We start from the raw sequence: 24,947 nt of genomic DNA on the forward strand, positions 1-24,947 counted from the left end.
AAACATTGACTACGCCAAAGCCTTTGACTGTGTGGATCATAATAAACTGTGAAAAGCTCTTAAAGAGATGGGAATACCAGACCATCTTACTTGTCTCCTGAGAAACATGGATGTGGGCCAAGAAGCAACGGTTAGAACCCTGCATGGAACAACTGACTGGTTCAAGATTGAGAAGGAGTGCCACCCGGCTGTCTGCTGTCACCCTGTTAGTTTAACCTATACGCTGAGCACATCATGAGAAATGCCGGGCTGGATGAGTTACAAGCTGGAATCAAGACGGGCGGGAGAAACAACCACCACCTCAGATATGCAGGTGATACCACTCTAATGGCAGAAAGCAAAGAGGAACTAAAGAGCCTCTTGATGAGGTTGAATGAGGTGAGTGCAAGAGCTGGCTTAAAACTCATTATTAAAAAAAACTAAGATCATGGCATCTGACCCCATTACTTCATGGCAAACAGAAGGGGAAAAGGTGGAAGTAGTGACAGATTTCCTCTCTTGGGCTCTAAAGTCATTGTGGATGGTGACTGCAGCCATGAAATCAGAAGATGTTTGCTTCTTGGCAGGAAAGCTATGGCAAACCTAGAAAGTGTATTGAAAAGCAGAGACATTACTGTGCTGACAAAGGTCAATATAGTCAAGGCTGTAGTCTTCTCAGTGGTCATGTACAGTTGTGATAGCTGGACTGTAAAGAAGGCAGGGCGCAAAAGAATTGATGTCCTGTGGTGCTGGTAGAGACTCCTGAGCGTCCCTTGGACAGCAGGAAGATCAAACCAGTCAATCTTATGGGAAATCAACCCTGAATACTCATTGGAAGGACTGATGCTGAATTTGAAATTCCAGTATTTTGGTCATCTGATGTAAATAGCTAATTCATTGGAAAAAGTCCCTGATGCTAGCAAAGATTGAAGGCAGAAGGAGAAGAGGGCGTCAGAGAATGAGATGGCTGGATGGCATCACCAATACACTGAACATAAATTTGGGCAATCTTTGGGAGATGGTGAGGGGCAGAGAGGCCTGGCATGCTGCAGTCCATGGGGTTGCAGAGTCAAACACGACTGGGCAGCTGAACAACAACAATGCTTTTACAGGACAAGGCCTTCTTGACCAGTGGTAGCAGAATACGAGACCAGATTAGTGCTATTGGTGGTGGGTAAGAGAGGCACAACCAGAATAGTGTACCCTTTCTTCCTGCTGTTGACTTTTTCTTCAGGATAGGAGGCTTTTTATCAGTATTTCATGATACCAGGCACTTGCAGGGAGTTGTTGATGACTTTTGGAGTCCCAATAATTATGAACTCTATATAAAGCCCAAGAGACAGTGGAAAATTGGAAAATCTGCATAGACCAGAAGGAACAGCTGCAGTTCTAGCCACTACACAAGTCGATGTTGCAGAGAAGGAAGGAAAATCAGCAGGGGTTGGAGCGTGGGACCACCTTTGGCTTGCTGACCATTGGAAGCCTATAAAATGGACACTGAGCGTTCCTGACCACTGACTGAGGACTTCTGACTGTTCAAAAGGAGAGATGGTTTCATCTGTGATTTGGGTGGCTCTGAACATGTTTGCAGTTGTCTCAAAGGAATTTCCTTTAACTGTTTGGTGGTTTTTTAATAGTTTTTAACCACTTAATTTCACCTTTTTACAGTTAGTATATAAATTGTTGTTATTGCTTAGTCCCTAAGTCGTGTCCAGCTCTTTTTGTGACCCCATGGACTTGTTGCCTGCCAGGCTTCTCTGTCCATGGGATTTCCCAGGCAAGAATACTGGAGCGGGTTGCTATTTCCTTCTTCAAGGGATCTTCCCAACCCAGGAATTGAACCTATCTCCTGCATTGGCAGGTGGGTTCTTTACTACTGAATCACCAAGGAGGCCCAGTATATAAAATGACTCAATTTAGTCATTTACATGAGTAAAATGGAAGTATTATAAGTGACTATGATAGTTTCCTGAAAGGATTAGTTAAATGAAGCTTCACGTATATGAGGCTTGTGAGCTGCCAAGTAAAAAGATGGGGAACTGTGTGGACTTGAAGCTGTGAGACTGTTCAGGTGGAGTAAAGCTTACATAGAAAGGTGAGGATGACCCCAGAAAACCTGAAAAAAATAAGTTTGGCTAGAGAGAGGACGGTCTGAAATAAATGGCACTTGAGAATTTACAGGTAAGGTGGTGATACTGGAAAGTATTGATAGAATTAAATGAAAGTTTTGTATTCCTGATGTGGATATGGCTGTAAGTCCAAGTCCCTTTCTAGGGTTTCTGACCATTCTCTATGCACTGTCTCCTCCACCCCACCTCATCCCTGCCCCCCAGTATACATAAACAAATGAGAACGGATAGCATTAAAGGAGCAGAGCAGCACAGAAGAAAGAAAACCAAACCAAGAGTAAGGACACCTCGTTTCAGCATTAGCCGTCTGCCTATAACAAGTTGCTCAAAACTCAGCAGATTAAATTTGGATTAACTAGGAATTTAATCAAGTAAAAGACAGCTTTTTTGATTTTTCTGCTGTAAATCTTGTCTCTTTTTTCCGACTGCATATCCCTGATAATTTAGCACAAATGCAGGTAATGTCACATTAGGAAACCTTTGCACGCTCATACTGTTTTCTTGACTATAGCTCTGCTATAATAAGTAATTGATGAAAGTTCTGCAAGAACTGAGAATAAAGCAATTGAAACTAGTATATTGATTATTAACTTATTGTGTTGAATATGAGAAGAATGGGCAAGTGAAAAGAAGTAATAGGATCCAGAAAGAAGAGATTAGAATACAGATTCCTGGTCCTTTTCTTCAGAGTCCTGAATCTAAGTACATTTCTGGCAATGGGGCTCAGAAATGCTTAAAAAAAAAAAACAACAAAAAACTAGTGATTCTGATTAAAAGTTAGGATTGGTGTTCACAGACTTCATTCTACTCATGAAAATCTCTCAGTGCTATTATTTTGTTTTAGAGATGTTGGGAAAGCTGAGATAGCCGTTTTAAACTGTGGCATTGGGTTAGCAAAGCTTCTAAATCCTAGAATAGTATAGCCATTCGATTGTAGGATTACAGGGGACATTAGAGATTATCTAATACAAAGACCAATGAACTATGGTCCTTGGACCAAATATGGCCCTCCACCTATGTTTATAAAATTCTTTGGAACACAGGTACACTCACTTGTTTATGTATCATCTCTGGCTGTTTTTGTGCTAGCAGAGTTTTGTGTTGTAACAGAGACTACACGGCTCATAAAGCCTAAAATATTTTCTGTTTGGCCCTTTACCAAAAACGCTCATGGACTTTTGAATAGATCAGACCTATCATTTTTACAGATGTAGAAATAATACTCAAAGATAATGAAATACTCCCGAGTACACAGCCAGTTGGTGGTCAGAGTGCAAGTACCATTTAGTTCTTGCTTCCATTCCATTATTTTTTGTTGGAGGTACTGATGGCTGGGTGAAATCAGAATATAAGTTTGTGGTACAAATTTCGCTTATAAGTTCATTCTTTTTTACACTACAAGTTCCTAGAAATGGTAGTCTGACACGTCTTAGATGACACAGCTGTATAAAAGTCTTTTTAGTTTTGGTTGAGGTAGAATTTGATCACTGATTCTATTTCCTGAGTATAGATCTTTGATTTGATCTGCCGGGCAGTTTGGTAACAGCATCCATTTTTGTTGCTATGCAGCCAAATGGACGGACCATTGAAGTGGCTGAGGAAGAAGTTGTCCGAACTCCTCGAAGTGTAACAGCAAAGCAGCCGGTAGAGACAGACAAGAAAAACGAAAAGGTAAGTTTGGGAGCCTATGACATTAGGCTCTTAATAAAGAGAGTGACATACAAAATGTTACATATACACCGCCCCACCCCCCCCATTTAAGGAAGACTAAAAATGTGAGCTTATCGTAGTGGATGGATAGGTAGTGAAGGTTTAAGTAAGTTGTGTGTTTTTAAGGAAGGATGTATCACTGTGTGTTTCTAAACGTTGCTGTGGCATTATTAAGCATTCTGCCAAAGACAAGTTATTCATGACTTGAACGTCTTTTATATGAATAAGGTTCCAGATATGTTACATATTTCTTACAGGAAAACAAAATTGTGTTACCTTTGCTAACAGTGCACATCTGACTAAAAAGCTTGACAAAATTGTCCTATTGTAGTGTTAAAGTAGATTTCTTTTGTGATAGCAGCATAATCATCTGTTTACCAGATACAATTTGACTTTGTTTAACAAAGGAAAATGTTCTATACTCAGGTCATTATTAAAAGATTTGGGTGTGCACTGTTAAATTTTCAAATAAGACAGTGTATACCCCATAAATGATAGATCCCTGGGATTTTATTCATTTTCTAGTTGCCAGTGTTAGAACTGACCTATTTTTATTTGACTTAATTTAGCTTGTAAGTAGGCAAAATGTACAAGAAACTTAACAATGGTACCTCCTGCTGTGGGCAAGAGACTTCTTATTTAATTCCTCTTGGTATATTAAAAACTGCATACATGACCAGTGGTATAACAACAAAAGAGATGAACTTGTGTGCCAGCCTTTGCAGATTTCTTATAATATGAGGGCTACCATATTAGAAGCTGCTGTCTCCTCTTGGCACTCTCTTATTATTACCAAACTTCTTGAAAATTAAAAAAAAAAAAAAAAAAAACTACACACGCATGCACACCCTTTTCTTTTTTTTTTTTTTTTAAACCCTGTGCATACATAACTCCTTTCCAGGGGAAAGCAAACAAAAAAGCAGCCACAGGTAAGTAAGTAGTTTCTAGAAACCAAGGTACTGCAGCTCCTGCCCCATAGAATCGTGGTGTGAAGTGGTTGATACAGTTTCTTAACGCTTGTAATTTCAAAGTAACACTGAAGAACTGGTGAGATCAATTCTGCCCTGTAACCCAGTGAGATTGGTCTAGGGCCGAGATAACCACAGGTAGGAAAGCTTGAAATGAAGGATGGTTGTGGGAAATAATTAAATACATGCCTGACTTGTCCTTTGGCAGTAAAATAAGTAGAAAATTACTTGTATCAACAAATAAGCATACAGTTTAGGAATTGTGAATTTACACTGTGAATAGTTTATATGTTTAATATAGCTTTATAGATTGATACTTCTTGCATGTAATGTTTCCTTATTCCTGGGCTTTCTCTCTACTAGTGAGCATTTTATACCTTACTCCTGCTTCTACTCCCTGAATTATCCTGAAAAATCTGTAGTTGGAATAATTTATCAGCTACCATTTGTCTCTGATTAATCACATATAGATTGTATGTATCAGGATGTAAAACCACAGGATGATTAAAATCATTCTGAAATATCTTATGTTAGAAAATAATTGTAATAGTTGACATTTGTTAAGTATCTATTATGTGGCCGGCACTGTGCAAGATGAGGTAAATGTATTTACTCATATAGTAGGAACAACTTATTGAGTGCTCACTGAGTGTACTTTTAAGGCTTTCTAGAATATATATACATGTTACTTTAGTTATCCTTATAAGAACACTAAGGAGGTGGTATTATACCTATCTTAAAAATAAGAAATCTGAGGTTTAAGTTACCTAAGCTATTACAAGTATAGTCAGACCCATCTTGACTCCAAAGTCTGTGCTTTTTACTGCTTTGTATTATTTCTGATCCTTTCAAAAACTCCTCCAGGCAAATAGTATTAGCCCCATTTACAGATAAGGGCTCTGAAATATAGAGGAATTTTATGACTTTTCTTGATTTCATGTATATTAATAGTTTCTGAACTAGGAATTGAACCCAGCTCATTCTGATGCCAAAGCCCGTGCACTTTGTGATCACTTGGCAGAACCACCTCCTTTTAGCCACTGTTGCCTTCTCAGTGCAAGGCTTCTGCCTTTGGTTAGTTGCCTATTTGATTTGACTTTTTCCTTAATAATAAATGCTACAACCCATGGCTGGTGTTTCTTTTTTCCATTTTGCATCTAAAATTTATCCTTTTTAACTTGGTTCAGTCCAGCTCTCTTTTCAGTTAATTTTTTGTGCTGCGTGCTTTTCTGTGTTTTAAATATGTGGGGTTTTTTCAGACTTCTTGTCTTTTTTTATAAATAAACATTTTAGATCTATTATGTACCTTAATATATATTATTATATATTTGTTTTTGTCTCAGACCCACACCTTAGGCAACTTGAGAAATACAGTTTGCGCATAAAGCAGTTGGACTCTGTGCAGTGATACTGAATGCCTTGTCTCGTCACTTGTTTGTTGTTGTTACCTAGTCACTGAGTCGCACTGTGAACCCCTGGGCTGTAGCCTGCTAGGCTCGCTGTCCATGGGACTTCCCAGCCAAGGATACTGCAGTGGGTTGACATTTTCTTCTCCAGGGAATCTTCCTGACCCAGGGTTCAAACCTGCATCTCCTGCATTGGCAGGTGTATTCTTTACCACTAAGCCACCAGGGAAGCCCATCACTTGAGTAAGCCTTACAGATAAAACTTTGTCTAGAAAGCAGATAAGACGAGCTACAGATCTTGAGGGCACAAAGCAAGTTAAGCCACCAGGTTTTCATTTGGGTCAGTGCTTGACCCAAAAGTGCTTGAAGGCCAGTGCGTCATTGATGCTGGTCTCTAATAGAATATACATTGGTCCATTAGCCGGGCTGAATGTATTGTGCTACTAGATGCTGAAAGGGAGTAAAGAAAAATAGAAGATGTACTTACCCTCAGAGAGATTACAGCCTTGTTCAGGAAAGGCAAACATAAGAGAAGGTATCAGGTAAGGCCTTGAGTGCCAGGTATTCAGAGAAGGATTGTCCTGTTTGGGTAGCCAGATAAGATTGACTTAATTGGACTGTTGTGGATGGGGATGGTATTTCAGTAAGTAGAAGTGGGGGCCACTTTTGGCAGAGGAGAGAAACAAGTGAACACAGTCATTGTTCATTGAAACAAAAGAATATATTTAGACATACTCAAGGGAAAGGCCAATCAAGTTTGACAGGTCAGGGTGGGGTGGGGTGTGATAAAAACTTAGATATGTTCAGCAATATTTATAATGAATGAATCAGCATTGCATCCATGATTGTAAAGGTCTGAATTAAGATAGAAGTATAAAGGTGGTTAGTAAGAAAAATAACAAACACAAAAGTGTATAACATTTAGTCACCATCAGGTTGTTGAGGACGAAGTCAGTGATTGTCCTACTGAAATATTCATTATAAGTATTAACAGCTTCTTACATTTTGTGATGTACACAATGTACAAAGTATTTCCACATCTCTGAATCCTAAGGTACAGCTCTGGGGAGGAGGGTATGATCTTTTTTTTTTAATACAGCTAATTGAAAAGAGTTTAATGAATTTCCCAGGATCACATAGTAGTAAGGAATGGTCTGTCAATTTCTCTGAAATAGCAGTTCTCAAAGTGTGGTCCATGGACCCCTGGGCAGAGGTTCCGAGGACCTTTTTTGGGTCCCAGAAGACAAAACTGTTTTCCTAATAATTGAAACATTGTCTTTTTTACTCTAATTCTTGCATTAATGGTCCAAAAGCAACAGTGAGCAAAACTATTGACTCTGTAGTACAAAGTCAGTGACACCAAACTAATAGTAGTTGAATTCTTTACAGTAGTCTACTTACAGTGTAAAAAAAAACCTTGTTCCACTAGAAAAGTATCCTTGATGAATCTATAAAAATGATAATTAATTTTATTAAATCTTGACCTCTGAATACATGCCTTTTAATTATTCTGTATGATGAAATGGGAAGTATGCATAAAGTATGCTGTGTACTGAAAAACAGTGGTTGTCTTGAGGAAAAACACCAGTGCAGCTGAGTTGCAGGCTGGACTAGCCACTTAGTTCTTGTTACTCCATTTTCACCTGAGAGAACAAGTAGTAAGCGGGCCATGGTTATTTAGACTCCGGTATTTGTAGAATTTTCTCAAAAATAGTCAGGACACTTCAAGGAAAACAACTGATAGTATTGTTGAAAAACGCTTTGTTTCCAAGTAAAAATTAGAAATTTGGAAAATGTCTACCGCCATGAGCTTAAAAACGTCCCCAGTACTTAATGAATTTATGATGAGATCAGTGGTGATGTTAACAATTTTTTTTTAAGATATTGCATATAATGGAATGCTTTTTAACCTTTTGAGAGATGTATATGCTCTGCTTAGCATAACTCAGCAAATCAGTATTTTCCAAATGCTCAATGATTGCATGTTCTAAAATTAGACAAGTATAAAAGATTCATTTAAGGTGCAAGATCAGTGGATTTTAATGTAGTATAGAAAGCTCATTGACGAAGTTTCGACTTCAACGTTGCAACAGTTTTTAAGAAACTACGTTTGACAAATTTTGGTGTAATATTTTTTCCTTCTTCTATTTAAAGTCCTTTGTGACTTCTCATTGTTCTTGTTCTACAGTCTTGAATATAACCAAAGGCACTGTAGCTCAAGTCTTTTCCTACTTCTGTAAGCTCCAGACACATTGTTTTTCATTCTTTTTTGTTAAATGGCTTTATTCTGAGATATAACTTAGCTCTTTCATGTGTACAATTTTAGTGTGTTTACAGAGTTGTACAGCTGTGACCACAATCTAATCTTTCAACAGTTTCCTCTTCCCAAGAAGAAAATGTGTGCCTGTTTAGCAGTTGCTCCCTGTTTTCCCTGTCCTCCCCTTGCAACTACTAATCTTTGGTGTACTATCAAGAATATCACAATTACACAACATTGTAAAGCAATTATACTTAATTGCTTTACAAATATATTTTTTAATGCAAAAAAATAGCACTATTATGTAGAAAACTACTGAAAAACTACTCCTTCCAGTTACGTATCTGCATGTACATAGCTATATTTTTTATATGCTTCAATCAAACAATGTATCAAAGTAAATTAACGCAAAAACATATATGCAAATCCAGGGTTTTGTTTTCTTTTAATGGAGCCAGATGCAAAAGATATTTGCACAATGTAAAACATGACATTCTTCTCACTAAAACGTTTGTTTCGGAAAATAAGTTTGTTTATATAGGTACAATTATACAATATATAGTCTATTATACTTTGAAATAAGTTAATTCATATCAAACAAATTTTAAATTTATAATGGTAGATATCAGTGGACACAACCCACACAAACAAAGGCTCTTCAATATTCTCAACACATTTTAAGAGTATAAAAGATTATCCTATGACCAAGACGTGTGAGGAGTAATTAGTGTTTAGAAACCAAAGACAAAATTATTCTGAGGCAGCATAGATTTTATACAAGCATAAACTGTAGCAGCTCTTAGCAAAATAGAGAAAAACCTGCATACCCAGGGAATTTACATACATTTGTTTTATCTTCCATAATGTATCTTAGAAACTGTAGTTTCAAACCAGGGATTGTCAAACCAAGACCAACTGGTCATATCAGGCTCTCTGCCTATTGTTGAAAGTTTTATTGGAACACAGACAGACTTACTCATTTATATATTGTCTGTGGCTGCTTTTGCAATACAGCAGCAAAGTTGAGTGAGTGCAAAAGAGGTCTTATAGTTTACAAAGCCTGTCTGGTCTCTTTTTTTCTTTTTTCTCCTGAACCCTTGTTTTAAACTCTTAATATAGTCTTTTGGGTTCATTAAAATGTCTTGTTATCTGGAGTGCTTTAATATCATCTGATTCTCTAAGTCTTGGACTCTTTGACCTTCCAGGCTCCCTTGTACCACAGTCTGTAGCTTTGTGATTTGGGTTCCACCCAAGGAATTAATTTTCAAGGCCTTCTTTAAGGTTAACCAAGAGAACCCTCATTTCTGCCTTTAGACTTTTCAGTCTGAATGCCTAACAAACAGTGGAACTGAGACTAGAACCAGGACTACCGCCTTAGCACATTGTTTTTCCATGATGCTGTAGTTCTGTTTGGCAGGAAGTGGTAGGGGGTTCAAAAGTGAAACTGAACTTGTTTTTTAAAGTGCTTAGATTGAAGCAAGAATGGATCACCCAAGTGGAATTAGTTTAGGCTATTATGCAGGATGAATCGCAATTTGGAATCAAGATTGCCAGGAGAAATAGCAGTAACGTCAGATATGCAGATGACACCACCCCATTACGGCAGAAGGTGAAGAGGAACTAAAGAGCCTCTTAATAAAGGTGAAACCGGAGAGTGAAAAAGCTGGCTTAAAACTCAACATTCAGAAAACGAAGATCATGGCATCCAGTCCCATCACTTCATGGCAAATAGATGGGGAAACAGTGGAAACAGTGACAGACTTTATTTTGAGGGGCTCCAGGATCATTGCAGACAGTTACTGCAGCCATGAAATTAAAAGACACTTGCTCCTGGGAAGAAAAGCGATGACAAACCAAGACAACATATTAAAAAGCAGAGACATTACGTTGCCAACAAAGGTCTGTATAGTCAAAGCTGTGGTTTTTCCAGTAGTCATGTGCGGATGTGAGAGCTGCACAATAAAAAGGCTGGTTGCCAGAGAATTGATGCTTTCAGACTGTGGTGCTGGAGAAGACTCCTGAGAGTCTCTTGGACTGCAGGAAGATCAAACCAGTCAATCCTAAAGGAAATCAGTCCTGAATATTCACTGGAAGGACTGATGCTGAAGCTGAAGCTCCAAAACTTTGGCCACCTGATGGAAAGAGTCAAGTCATTGGAAACGACTCTGATGCTGGGGAAGATGGAAGTGTCGGGAGGAGAAAGGGGTGACAGAGGACTAGATGGGTGGATGGCATCACTTACTCAATGAACATGAGTTTGAGCAAACTCTGGGATATGGTGAAGGACAGGGAAGTCTGGTGTGCTGCAGTCCATAGCGTCACAAAGAGTTGGACAACTGAAAGACTGAACAACAACAAAAAATTGGAAATGGGAGAGCCCAATCTGGGAGCGAGTTAAGGGCTCCATAAAAGAAGTTCTTAAGAAAGGTTTCTTATAAATTTTTAAGATTATAAGTTGATAACCATGCGGCTTATGCAATGTACCGTAACTTATGAGCTAACACCAAATATATTTAAATAATTTAATGGCTTGGTTGGTGAATCAAGTATACAAATAGCTCAGATTTTATTTGAGGGAGCAGTGAAAGTTGGGTAAATAGGGCTGTTTGTAATTCAGTCTTTAGGCCCTTTCATTAATAAACCGAACATTAATGAACACTTCTGTGTGCAAAAGACAGCATTGTAGGCTCTAGCAATATAATGGTTGGTAAAACAGGATAAAAAGGTTGATAAAAGAGTCACTGTTCTCATGAAGTTTAGTGGGGAAAACAACTAGAAACAAGCAAGTATAAATGCTGTGAAAGAAAATAACCAGGATGAGAAGAGTTAAAGTGCAAGTTGTGTGCACTTCCTGACACCTGCAACTCTACTCTTCCATTCAAAAAAATGTATCAGGATAGTAGTGGGTGGGGTGATCCTGAGTCTAGTTTAAATCACACCCACTCCTCAAAATGGGGGAAATCAGTTGCAGGCCTCTCTACTTTTAAGAAGGTTTGTGACATTTTTCATAATCTCATCTTGATTTTGTGTCATCAAGTTACTAAGTTAAATTAAGAACTGCTAGTTTAGATGGAGTAGAGAAATGGAATTCATATGCCTTTTGGGACTTTCATTTTATCCTTTACTATTTAACCAGGCACAGCTCACCTGTATGTTTGAGACAAGTGAGGAAAATAGGGCCAAAATGTTGAGCAGTATAAAATTAGGGACTTGCCATATTTGTTTAGGTAGAAAGTAGATGAAGTTGATCCTGAAGCAATCGTTTTCATACTTTTCAGGTGGCATGTGCTAAAACTTTCAAAATAAATTTCACTAACAACTTTTAATTTTTTCAAGTACATTTCTCTTTTTTTTTTTTTACTTTATTTTGGCCTCGCCTCGTGGCATGCAGATCTTAGTTCCCTGACCAAGGATTAAATGTGCACCCCCTGCCGTGGAAGCATGGCGTCTTAACCACTGGACCACCAGGGAAGGCCCATCAAGTACTTTTTTCCTTCCTGATTTTTTAAAATTAATTTTTATTGGAGTATAGTTGCTTTACAGTGTTGTGTTCGTTTCTGCTGTGTAGCAGAGTGAATCAGTTGTATGTATACATGCAGCCACTCTTTTTTAATGTCCTTCCCATTTAGGTCACCACAAATAGTTGAGCAGCGCTCCCTGTGCTGAACAGTAGGTTCTTGTTAGTGAATAGTAGTGCAGTATAGTGCAATGTCAATCCCAGTTTCCCAGTTTGTCCCACTCCCCCCACCTTGGTAACCGTGTTTGTTCTCTATGTCTGTGACTATTTCTGTTCTGCCAATAAGTTCATCTCTGCCATTTTTCTAGATTCCACATGTAAATGATATTGTACAAGTACAGTTTTAAAACCAGTCACCATTGACAGTGGTTTGAAAAGAAAGAAATTTTGATATAATGGAAGCAGAACAAAAATCTCAGAAAAAAGTTTTTGCCATGAGTTAATGAAAAACCTCATGTACCAGCCATTAGTCGGCAGACCAAAACACTGCAGTATCCATTTCTAGCCTTTAGAAAATGCTCAGAATTCCTTTTTTGTGTGCTGTATTTACTTTATCACCCCTAACGTTGCCAGCAGAGACTTTAGATAATTATAGAGTTGTAAATATTAAGTCAGTTTCCCCAAATTTTAAAGACCAGTTACTTTCCAAGTTAGAGAATAAATTGAATTAAGGGTTACGTTCAGAACCTGGCTACTTCCCTTGTGTGTTAATAGCTAGTTGCAAAATAAAATACCATTTCACTTAAAATTTGTTCAGTATTCTTATGATAGTTTTGATGCAATACAAATATTAGATTGTTCTCCCTAAGTTAATCTTTTTAGCATTAACTGGGCACTGTTCTGCCTTTCTTTATACTTTGCAGTTCTTTAAAATAGCAATATCTGTTAAGAGAGCAGTTAGCCTTTTAAGTAGATTTGCTTTTGCTGTCAGGGTGTACCTTTTGCCCCTCTGATAAACAATAGCATTTATTTGGGTATTGTCTAATATTAGGAATGTCTATGTTAAGACTGAAAGATGAGCTTAGTAATGGAAGTATTTCTTTGTGTTTTATTTGATTCCCAGCTCATATTTAAGTTCTGTGAATTTAAGAGCAGATTATGTCATCTTAGAACTACTTTAGCATGTGCTTTTAAAGACTGTGCTCTTCAAAAGTATCCACTGGGATGAAGGAAGAAAATATTAGGCTTTCTATTTATACTGCTTTTTTTTTTCTTAATTAAGCTTTACTACATGTTTTATATATGGCTAGTCATTCGCACCTTTATTAGGGATGTTAAAAGTTATTAATTAATTAGGGGACAGGAAAGTGTCAGGGATAAAGCAGATGAGGTGGAACTTGAGCCGAGTTAAGAAAAAATAATGAACATCATTTTAGGATTTGGCCATCAGTGGGGGAGGAGGATACATGGAAAAGGGTACAAAGAGAGTCACCCTAAAGCACCCAGGCTACTGTACTTTATTTTGAGAGAAAATTCATGGTCAGTAGAGTTTGGGCAAAGAGAGGAGTATTAGAGATGACAGTCCTGTTGGAACCAAATCATTACATGTATGTGAATAAAAGAGTATAAAGTTGAGATTAATTTGTGGAAGGCCTTATATGTCATATAAGGAAGGTAGACTTTATAGATGATACAAAATGGTACGAATTTTGTAATGGGAATATAAATTAATTGGACTGGTATAAATAATATTGGGAAGTGAGCAATGGCAGGGAAACCCTTGAAGATAAGAATTTCTCCTTATGTCTCATTTACAGTCTGTTTTTCATATTAGTTTATTATAGTACAGTTTCCACTAGTAGAAAGTTTTATTTAGCTATATATATTGAACTCCTGAAACAATGTCTGACACATGGTAGGTATTTAATAAATCTTGATTTGCGTGAATACCATTCAAGAGAAGCTACTTTAATAATTCACCCAGCTCAGTGGTGAAGCTTACAACAATGTTGGGGGAGGGGGAACTATGGGTAACAGGCAGAACTTACGGTCTCAGTTTTCCTTCAGCTGTTAGCTGTAGTGGAGCTGATCAGAAGTAAAAGATTCACCTTACTAGGATGGCTGAGTCAATTAGTGTGTGAACCTGTGACTCTAAACCATGTTATATGTTACTCAGTACTAACAAAGGTCTGTCTAGTCAAGGCTATGGTTTTTCCAGTAGTCATGTATAGATATGAGAGTTGGACTGTGAAGAAAGCTGAGCACCAAAGAATTGATGCTTTTGAACTGTGGTGTTGGAGAAGACTCTTGAGAGTCCCTTGGACTGCAAGGAGATCCAACCAGTCCATTCTGAAGGAGATCAGTCCTGGGTGTTCTTTGGAAGGAATGATGCTAAAGCTGAAACTCCAGTACTTTGGCCACCTCATGCAAAGAGCTGACTCATTGGAAAAGTCTCTGATGGTGGGAGGGATTGGGGGCAGGAGGAGAAGGGGACGACCGAGGATGAGATGGCTGGATGGCATCACTGACTCGATGGACATGGGTTTGGGTGAACTCCGGGAGTTGGTGATGGACAGGGAGGCCTGGAGTGCTGCGATTCATGGGGTCGCAAAGAGTCGGACACGACTGAGCGACTGAACTGAACTGAATTCTCATCTGAGGGAGAGGTTACTTTTTAAAATGAGGTTAGTTTTAAAGGTAATAGTGAAATTGAACAAGATGGAAGCCTAAGTCAAGATAATTTTCCTTGCTTTTCTGCAGACCTTGTTTTAATAACAAATCATAGTATATTTCAATGTGAATACAATTTCTGTTCTTTTTGTATAAGTTCCCTCTCTTAGGGCTTCCCTGGTGGCTCAGCTGGTAAAGAACCCACCTGCAAGCAGGAGACCTGGGTTCGATCCCTGGGCTGGGAAGGTCAGAGTTCATGCGCAGTGCTTTGTAGTTAGCAGTCTGCTTTCACATCCTGTTTAATACTTAAAAGAACCTTATGTGAAGTGAGTAGATTTTGTCCCATATGACCATTGAGGAAGGGGGTTTAGTGATTCAGCCTCAAGTCACATAACCAATACTTGATTGAATTTATATTTGGCATTAAATGTAGAGAGGCAGAAAGGAAAGATTTGTGAGGGCAGGCTCTGGAGTCAGAACTGGATTTTAGTCTCAGTTTCAAAACTTAATAACCCTATATCTTAGGCAATTTATGTAATCTCTTTATGGCCTCAGTTTCTTTTTCCATAGGTTGGGGTAGTTACCTAGTTTTCGTAGGTATACACTGTCCAATATGGTAGCCATTTGCCACATATGGCTATTTAACATTCTTTATTTTCATACTATCTTATTAATTTTGTTGTCAATTACTAAGTCACGTCTGACTCTTTTGTGACCCCATGGACTTTAGCCTGCCAGGCTCCTCTGTCCGTGAGATTTCCCTAGGCGAGAATGCTGGCGTGGGTGCCATCCTTCTCCAGGGGATCTTCCCAACCCGGGGGTCTAACCTGCATCTCTCACATTGGCAGGTGGATTCTGTTCTGCTAAACCACCAGGGAAGCCCATCTTAATAGTATTTAATATTGATTACATTTTGAAATGATAGTGTGTTGGGTGAAATATAAAAATTAGTGTTACATATTTTAACTTCTTAATATATGCTAAAATTTTTAAATCATGTTTGTGGTTTGTATTATACTTCTGTTGGACAGTATTCTGCTAGACCAAGAGGTAGCAAACTCTGGACCACACACCCCACCCCCACCCCCCACCCCCCTGCCAACAAGTTCGGCCAGATATGCCTGTTTTTATAAATAGAACTTACTAGAACACAGCCACACCCATTTCATTCTGTTTGGTATGTGACTGCTTTTCATGCTACAGCAGCAGGATTATTTGGTTGCTACATATATAAACATACGGCCCGCAAGGCCTAAAATATTTACGGTGTGATCCTTTATAGAAAATGTTTGCTGGAAGTTCCCTGTCAGTCCAGTGATTAAGACTCTGCACTTTACTGCTGAGGGCACGGGTTCAATTCCTGGCTGGAGAACTAAGATCCCACAAGCGACACAGCCAGAGCAAGAAGAAAACCGTTGCTGACCTTTGCTCTAGGTTGTGATTGATAGGTGCTTCATGTGTTTTATCTTTGCTTAAGAGTGGATGTGAGAGACAGAAAGGAGGTCAGTGGTGGGTCAGTGGACCAGAGAGGAGAAGATAGTGGGGAGTGAGTGTTATGGACTCCAGGTTTCTTTTTGGGGACAGTGAAAATGTTCTGGAGTTGGATAGCAGTGATAGTTGTACAACTTCGAAGATACCAGAAACCACTGAGTTGTGCACTTGAAAAGATAGAATCTCAAATTTTTTTCTTTAAGTGGATATGAGCCTGGTTTGGTAGATGTAATAAAGCAGAACATTAAAACATGGTCATGATGATGGGAACATGTAAAGAAACATGCAAATCAACTGTGGAGAGTATAAGAAAAAATTGTAATCATTTTTTATATATTCTGATGTCACTTGAAGTTATTTGTCAATAGTTTCTTAATAAGAAAAGCAGTTAACTGTCATTTATAGCTTACTCAGACTGTCATTACTGCTTACCCAGTTCTTTTCCATTGTAAACTTGATAGTGTACAATAGTGCATACATAGCCAATCGCAGTAAACAAGTATAAATTAACAAGTATAAACAAAATCTGTATTTTATGAATAGTACTTCTCTTCTGGAAACACTTATCATGGCTTTGTGAAATTTTTAGCAGGCTTTTGAAAGGAGAAAATATTAGCAGAAGGGAATTGGAAGGCCATTCTAAAAATGTCCATATCTTGTATGCGTGTAGGTGTTTTTTCTTGAATGAATTACTGTACGTGTACCATATTCAAATCTTATTTTCACACTGCTTTGGAACTGACAAAATATTAGCTGCTTTGTGCAATTGACTTATTAATTTGTTATACGTAGAATATGCCAGCAATCTGTTTTTAATCAGTACATCATTTCCGTTCTGACCACTCACAGTAGCCTTTTGTTTTATTGTGCTGAAAACACCATGGTATAGTACCTTATTTATGATTTAGGGTAGGATAACATGATGTCTAAAAGCACAAACTTTGGAGCCAGATAGACCTATTTCCTAATCCGTTAACTTCATGTGACCCAGAACAGCCTATTTAATATTGAACATCTCTAAATCTTTGTTTTCTCATCTCTAAAATGGGAATAATACTGTCTCCAGTGATTTTTTTTTTAAGGAATAAAGAATTAAGTGTAAAGTACTTAGCATATAGTAATGACAATAAATGATAACCTCATACTATTATTGCCATTTAATATGTTAAGTTTTTTAATCAAACGTTAAGTTTTTTTGGTTGTCAGCATCATACATTTCATTATGTATTTTACTAACTTCTACCTTTTTGAAAACATAATGAAATATTAAGTAACATTCTATTTTATTTTCAGTCAAAGAAAAATAAGAAGAAATCAAAGTCAGATGCTAAAGCAGTGCAAAACAGTTCACGCCATGATGGAAAGGAAGTTGATGAAGGTACTTGAGCAAGTGAAAGGACTGTAGAAAAAAAAATTTTTTTTAACCAAGGTGCATTATATAAAAGCTGCATTTGTTTTGCTTAATCTTGTATCTAGCTCTTCTGTTGAATAACTAGATTTTAATGTACGTATTAGGAGACACTTTTTCCCCTAAATTATTTAAGGATCTAATAGTTCTATCCTTAAAGGGAGCTGCCTTGAAATTTAAGGTCTAGCTCAATATCTTGAGCAATTTAAAAATCATTCATTTTGTCTTTGTTTCCTAGAAGTGTGGCTTGGTTTTTTTTCCCATTGTTCTTAAAAATACCATCCCTAGAAGACTCTGTACAAAATTTTTAAGTAAGCCATTTATTGTCCTGACCTAATAAACCCATAGGATATACAACACTCCCCTACTAGTTCTACCCAGCAAAATAAAAAAAGATACAAGATAATTTATATCAATTTTTTTCTAAACCATAGATGACAGATCTGATCAAAATTATCAGAATAAATAATGGCAATTAGCTGCCTGAAACAGCACAATTAGAATAAATTCATAGGATAAATGAATATAATCAGCACTCTTGGTTTTTAATTTAATATCTAAATTTATGATATTTCAGGTGCCCCACCCTGTTTTCCCAAAAAAACTACAACCTTTTTGTCTTCCCCCTACTGAATAACATTTTTTTTTCTGGGGCTATGTCAGGAGCCTGGGAAACTAAAATTAGTCACAGAGAGAAACGACAGCAGCGTAAACGTGATAAGGTGCAGTCTGATTCTGGTTCATTGGATTCAACTATCCCTGGGATAGAAAATACCATCACAGTTACCACCGAGCAAGTTACAACTGCATCATTTCCTGTTGGTTCCAAGAAGAATAAAGGTATATTAGTGGAACATAAGAGTGATACATCAAATCCAATTCCTTTTAATCAGATGTACAAAATATCATTATATCAAAATCTGGCTATTTTGAACTGCTTACCTCATTGTGCTGATATACCCTTCTTCGTGAGAGCATTGTGGACCACGTATTGATTTACCTGATACCAGCAGTTACATACTGGCTAATGAATGACCTATTAAACTAAAGTTGCCTTTCTGCCTTGAGTCACATGAGAAAGTGACTGCTGCTTTTTTCTCACGTGTGTTGCCTTGACCCAGCTCTCTCAACGTCTCCATTTTTTATAGTGGACATTCATTTAATGAAATGACTTGTCACCATTCTGCATGTTGGGTGCTTTCATTCCAGGATGAAACAAGCATGTTCTGGATAGTGTGGGTTCTATCTGAATTTCTTATCACGCCAACTCTTTGAGAAAGCTGTAGGTGTTTGATAAAGCTAGACTGGAACTGCAAACATTATTGAGCTAATGCTTTTCCCAAGTTTTCAAATGTTCACACTATCCGATGCTGATGGCCTCTTGGTAATTCTTCCATTGCTGTCATTTTTACCCTGGAGACATCAGTCTGCAGTGATGCTGTTCATCTTGCTTCAAAGCACTAGTTTTCCTGCCTTTACCTTTTCATTAACCGCCAGCACTTCCCCCTTATCTTCAGACCTGTGTCTTGGCCTTGATAGCTTTTACTTTTTTGCTGCCTGGATTGGTGGAATTCATTGCTGTGGCACAGCATTGATCCCTGCTTGCCCATTCTCACTGTCACCTGGTAGCCCTGCTATGGTGTTTGTGTTGCTGGCCCTTTCTCACTGTTTGCTGCATGCCTTCCTTGCTAGCACAGTCCTGTGTCACGCTGATTTTTTGATACGTTATGACCGTCATGCTTTTCAGTGTCAGAGAAATATCAGTAGTGTCTTTGTTATAATGTGTAGTCTCACCTCTTGCCATATTTCCTAAATCCTGGTCCAGATATTGGCAAAATTGTTCTTAAGTTGATGTGTTTGCTTCCAGGATTGTTGAAAAGGCAGCTAGCTGGTATTGTTGAGAGGTGGCAAAGTTGAATCCAATTACAGAGCCCAGTTCTCCAATTCCTCCTTTAAAGAATCTTGATAACCATTGTAGAACAGGAGACGTTGTATCTACTTGGGCAATTTGCCAGGTCCTTTATTGGCATTCTAGTTGACTAAGAATATGGTAACTAGAGAACTCAATTCCTAAGAACATGTGAAATATGTTGTGAGTAAAACTCTTTTCCAGTATAAGACTTCTTTAGTACTTCAAGGAACAATTTTTATTATAAATAATTAGTAAAAAAATTAATTTGTATGTAACTCCTAATTTTAATGTGCATAATAGCCTATTTAGTATTAAATAAATTTTATTTTTATTTCAACCAGGTGATTCTCATCTAAATGTTCAAGTTAGCAACTTTAAGTCTGGAAAAGGAGATTCTACACTTCAGGGTGAGAGAAATTACATGTAACCTAAATTGAAGGCCCATCAAAGTATTAATAGAAACATAGATATATGTCTCTTTCCTCACATGAATGACACCGAAAGGAAAAAAAAAGTCTTAGAAATGATTTTAATTAATAAAGTAACGTAATCATAGTTCAGAGATTTTGGAAAATAGATAAACAGAAAAGTCACTCCCACTCCTAACAGTACATTAGTATATTCTCATTGTTCATCCCTCTCCCTTGTATGAAAAAACATTCTTTTAGTAATAGTTTATATGCAATTTTGATTCTTGCTTGTATTGTTTAAGCCAACAGAGAAAAAGATTTCTTTTTTCCCATGGACTTGGGTTTTATATAGGCATATATTGGATAAAAGACTTTTATTCTGTTTATTAAATAAGAAACCCTAATACCTTTAATCTTCTAAACCGCTTCCTGAACAATATCAAAGCTTTCATAATAAATGGACTGTAGTCTAAAATTATACAGTACTTCACAAATAGAAAATATATTTTATTTATTGATTTATGATAAAGATTGAATGAAGTAGAGTGGTATCTTGTTACCTAAAAACTGAAGTGTTTGTAGTAGAACAAAAATTCAGAAATGCAACTTCTTATTTCAGACTTGTTCTGAACCACTTTCAGCTTCCTTCATTCTCAATCCTGGCTACACATTACAGCCATCTAGGAACCTTAGAAAGCCACACATGTATATAAAAAGAAACATGTACTTATATACATACACCTATGTATATTTGTGTGTATGTGCTTTACACGTATGTATGGATACCTGCATGTAAATGTGTACACACAAACATACTGATGCCTGGGCTCTACCCCTAGTAATTTAGATTTTAATTTGGGCTGAGGTTCTAATGTCTTCAGGTCAGTCACTCAGTAGTATCCGACTCTTTGTGACCCCATGGACTGCAGCATGCCAGGCTTCCCTGTCCATCACCAACTCCCAGAGCTTACTGAAATTCGAACTCCAGTGTCTACATCTAAGAAATTTTTCACTTGATTTTAGTGTGTCGCCAGGTATTAGGATCACTGCCTTAGACATAATATATATGGATAAACATTTAAGGAAAGAGCGTGTAGCTAAGGAGAAGCCTTTGTGTTTTTAGTGGGTGAGTATTCTGAGTATACCAGAATATTCGTTTTCCTGTTTGCTCTGTTGCACTTTTGAGCAGGTCAGTCTGCTTTTGAAAACATTATTACTGAGTGAATATATATATATAAGTTCAAACCTACTTGTATTTTTTAAAAGTCAACGATGGTGGTCATGTCACTTTTCAGATCCTTTATTTTATCTTTAAAGCTTGATCTGTTTAGAGGACAGCAGGGGGAAAATGAGTGATAAATGTAAGCCAAGCAATTATGGAAATTTGAAAATATCCCAGTTTTAACAAGGAGTCATGTATCCATTTTTAACCTTTGTTTTCTCTTCTTTAAGTTTCTCCAGGATTGAATGAAAACCTCACTATAAATGGAGGAGGCTGGAATGAAAAGTCTATGAAACTCTCCTCACAGATCAGTGCAGGTGAGGAGAAGTGGAACTCTGTTTCACCTGCTTCTGCAGGCAAGAGGAAAACCGAGCCATCTGCCTGGGGTCAAGACACTGGAGACGCTAATGCAAATGGAAAAGACTGGGGAAGGAGTTGGAATGACCGATCGATATTTTCTGGCATTGGTAAGAGCTGTTAGAAAATTTTAAGCTACTTGAAAATGCTTATCTGGTACATTTAAAATTTTCTAAGAATGAAAAACAGATCCATTGGTAGTAAAATTAGTCAAGCTATACAGAAAGAAAATGATTAACTCAGATCCTTCACATGGAGCAAACTGGGAACTAAATAAGTGAATAATAGCATTTATTATTTACTCTTAATGCTTTCATGTGCTTTTGTCACATTTGATTATCAGTGTGGCTAACTAGTATAATTGTGTATTTTTGGTTTTATAATAAGTGTAATGTGTGAGCAGACTTCTTGATTAATTTCAACAGTACTACTATTGAGTTTAAATAAAAGTAATAAATGGAGGTACAGTTTCTAGCATCAATTTTATATACTGTTTTACAGTCTACAGAATGACTGTTGGTAATTAATTTTTCCCCTGGATTCTAAAGATAAAGACTATTAGAGCCTTATTTCTATTAAGAGCCTTCAAGTTAAAAGCAACTTAATTTCAGGTTGTGTGTGTGATAGAAAAGGGATGCATATTTAATGTGGAAAACTGCAAAAAAAGAGAAGGAAAAACCTACTCTTAATCATATCACCCAGTGACAGCCTTTCCTTACGGTCTTTTTTCTTTTTCCTGTGTACAGTCTCAGTATTTTCTTTTTTTCCCCCATAATCCAGATCATGTGTGCATTTTTGTTTTCCTCCTCCCTCACTTAATATTGTACTTCAAACATTTTCTTTACTTTCCGTATTTCATTTAATGATCCTATAATATATTGTGTAAGCATAGCATAGACTATCACTGTTCCCACATTATCAGAGAAATAACTTTTCTTTTTTTAAAAGAAATATAAATGATGTACTGAGTGTATTTGCTGGGGGTTACTTCTTTAGGATAGATTCTTGAAAGTGATATTATTGGATTAAAGGAAATATGAACATTTGCAATGCTCTACGACATGTTGTCAAAAGTATTTTCTAGGAAAGTTCTAATTTATACTGTCAGCATCAGTATGAGTGTCATTTATCATATGTATATTACCAAGGTTGACTATTCTCTTTTTTTAATCTTTTCTAATTTAATAAGAAAAAAATAAATTATTTTGATTAGCTTTTTTAAACCACTAATGGGGTTGAATATTTTTCACAACTTTCTTGATCATTTCTATTTCTTTCATAAATTGTTTATTCATGTTCTTTGCCCATTTGTGTAATGGCCTCTTGTTTTTTGTGCTTTAATTTGTAATTCCTTGTGCATTAAACATATCTTTGCTGTTACGCTGGTTGCAGGTTTATTTTAGTTTGAAGGATTGATACTTACAGAATTTAGTGTTTAAGTAGAAAAAACTGTTTTTTCCTATATTATATGCTTTTCCCATCACTTCCAAGCTTAGAAAAACTCATGTTGAACAACATCCCCAAGAAACAGACCTCAGATCATTTGCTAATATTGTTCTTAAGCTTGTTCTGTCTTCCCCTGCAATGTCCAAAAATTGTGTAGAAATAGCAAAATTTTTTTTGTAAAAGACAGTCCCTAAATTCCTAGCCTCATTTCAGCAGTGATGAAAGAGTAACTTTCTATGGTATAAAGCATCTTTTCACACTGAATAAAAGAAATGGTCAGGTTTAATCAAGTAATCTTAAGAACCATGACCTTTTGAGATATTTGTAATTTACTTGTAAAAGCTATGTAGTGTTATCATAATTAGAACATAAATTAGATGGTAGTACTTGCTTAATGTTGCTGTAGATAAAATTAAGCATCAGATTAGAGTTCCTGCCTAGATGGATTAGGACCTTTATTGAAATTGAAAGGAACTGTATTAAATGAGAGTTGCAGTTAGTTTCTGAGAAGAGGCAGATGTGACTGCCCTCATAGATATATATGTTCCTTAAAATACTCACATGTAAGTAGGAAATTGCTTTAAAAATGTTGAGAAGATACCATGGTATAGTGGAATGAGCATGTTCCTAGTATTTGGTACGAATCCCTATTTTTCCACATACTAGCTTTTATGGCGATTAGGCTAGTTATTGAACCTTTGTGAACCTCATGTTTAAGTAGTTTAAAGGATTGGCTAGAATGAGTGTCAGGTACCCAGTCTCAGTGCCTGGTTCAAGCTCGTAGCAGCTTCATTGTGGCGCACGATCAGCTGCGTTGCCATGGTAGAGAACACATGGACTTGGAAAGTTGGCTCTGGCTCCAGCTGGCTCAGGTGTTTTCTGTCAGCAAGTCACTTAACTGCTCTGAAACTTTGCCTAGCAGCGTTGCCCTAAGGATTAGAGGTATTTGGTGTCAAGAGCCCAGTACATAACAGACATTCAATAAACAGTTGCTATTGCTATACTAGGTGGTTCTGGTTTCTCCGGGTATCTTTAAATATTATTATCATAGTTTTAAATCTGTACGTGTCTTTCAAGTTTCATTGCAAATTGAAGGTTCCAAGTGACGTTCTTTATTTTAACAGCTGCTTGGTCTAGTGTGGATAGGGGAATGAATACCTCTGAACAGAATTCTGCTTCTTTTGCATCTCTCACACTTAACTCTGCTGTTTCTGGTATGTGAAAACAGTCTTTCATTTAGTTAACAAAAAATTTTCTGTTTAATTTTAGCACTTGTTCTTTGAAAAAAATAATCAGAGTCAAGTACTGCTAGCCACATAAATTATAGATAAACAATATAAAGTAGCAAAGGCCTTGAAACGGAAAGCGAAAGACCTAAACTCTTACCTGCTGGTGCTTAGAGCCTTTTGTTGTGTAGATAGGAAGATTCTGTGGCCTGACATAACTGAAAGCATGTTGGCACACGTGCAGACGAATGCAGATACTAATAGAAGGCCTTCCTTCAAAGTCGTGACACTTCTGTACTAGTTTATTCCTTTATTACTAACCAAACTATCATCAGTCCAGCATTACTTACATAGATATGCCATTTATCAATAATAATTCATGGACCCAGTGTGCTGATCATGTAGTTCCACAGCGTCTGGAGTCACTAGTCTAGAAGAGAGGTCAGCAAACTTTTTCTGTAAAGGGCCCAATAATAAATATTTTAGGCCATGTGGGCTGTTCTGCCTTTGTAGCAGGGAAGCAGCCAGAGGCAATACATAAACCAGATGAGTGTATCGGGGTGAAATTTTGTTCTCTTGACTTTCTTTCAACCATTTAAAAATATAAAAACTATTCTTGGCTCCTGGGCCCATACCAAAAGGGGGGTGGCTAGATTTGGTTTATGAGCTGTGATTTGCCAACCCCTGGTCTTACAGGCTACATTGTAGTTCCAGAGGTACAAGTGAATATCTTCCTTCACTTGGTGACTTTGTACAACACAGATGCTGTTCTCTCCATATATTCAGAGAAAGCTGCTAAAGAAATAGCAACAGTGTTACTATAATCTTTCTAAGCAACTAATGTGCTAATTATATATGAGTTTTATAGGGTTGTTCTACTTGTTAAAGTTTATTTTTAA

At 37.2% G+C, this 24,947-nt stretch overlaps 1 protein-coding gene across 5 annotated transcripts in view; it reads left to right on the top strand.

Moving 5' to 3' along the window:
- The window catches only part of MTDH (metadherin), a 57,769-nt gene that overhangs the window by 12,809 nt on the left and 20,013 nt on the right, over nucleotides 1-24,947 (top strand). For 2 of the 5 annotated variants that reach the window (XM_018058262.1, XM_018058264.1), the window contains exons 2-6: nucleotides 3,678-3,779; nucleotides 17,361-17,445; nucleotides 18,139-18,315; nucleotides 19,729-19,794; nucleotides 21,250-21,486. In XM_018058262.1, coding sequence (XP_017913751.1) covers nucleotides 3,678-3,779; nucleotides 17,361-17,445; nucleotides 18,139-18,315; nucleotides 19,729-19,794; nucleotides 21,250-21,486 — 667 coding nt within the window. Of the gene's footprint in view, nucleotides 1-3,677; nucleotides 3,780-17,360; nucleotides 17,446-18,138; nucleotides 18,316-19,728; nucleotides 19,795-21,249; nucleotides 21,487-23,946; nucleotides 24,037-24,947 lie in introns of all 5 variants that reach the window. The other 3 variants (XM_018058259.1, XM_018058260.1, XM_018058263.1) reach the window with 3 other exon arrangements.

This window comes from Capra hircus, chromosome 14 (genome assembly GCF_001704415.2).
Source record: "Capra hircus breed San Clemente chromosome 14, ASM170441v1, whole genome shotgun sequence".
Lineage (NCBI taxonomy): Eukaryota > Metazoa > Chordata > Mammalia > Artiodactyla > Bovidae > Capra > Capra hircus.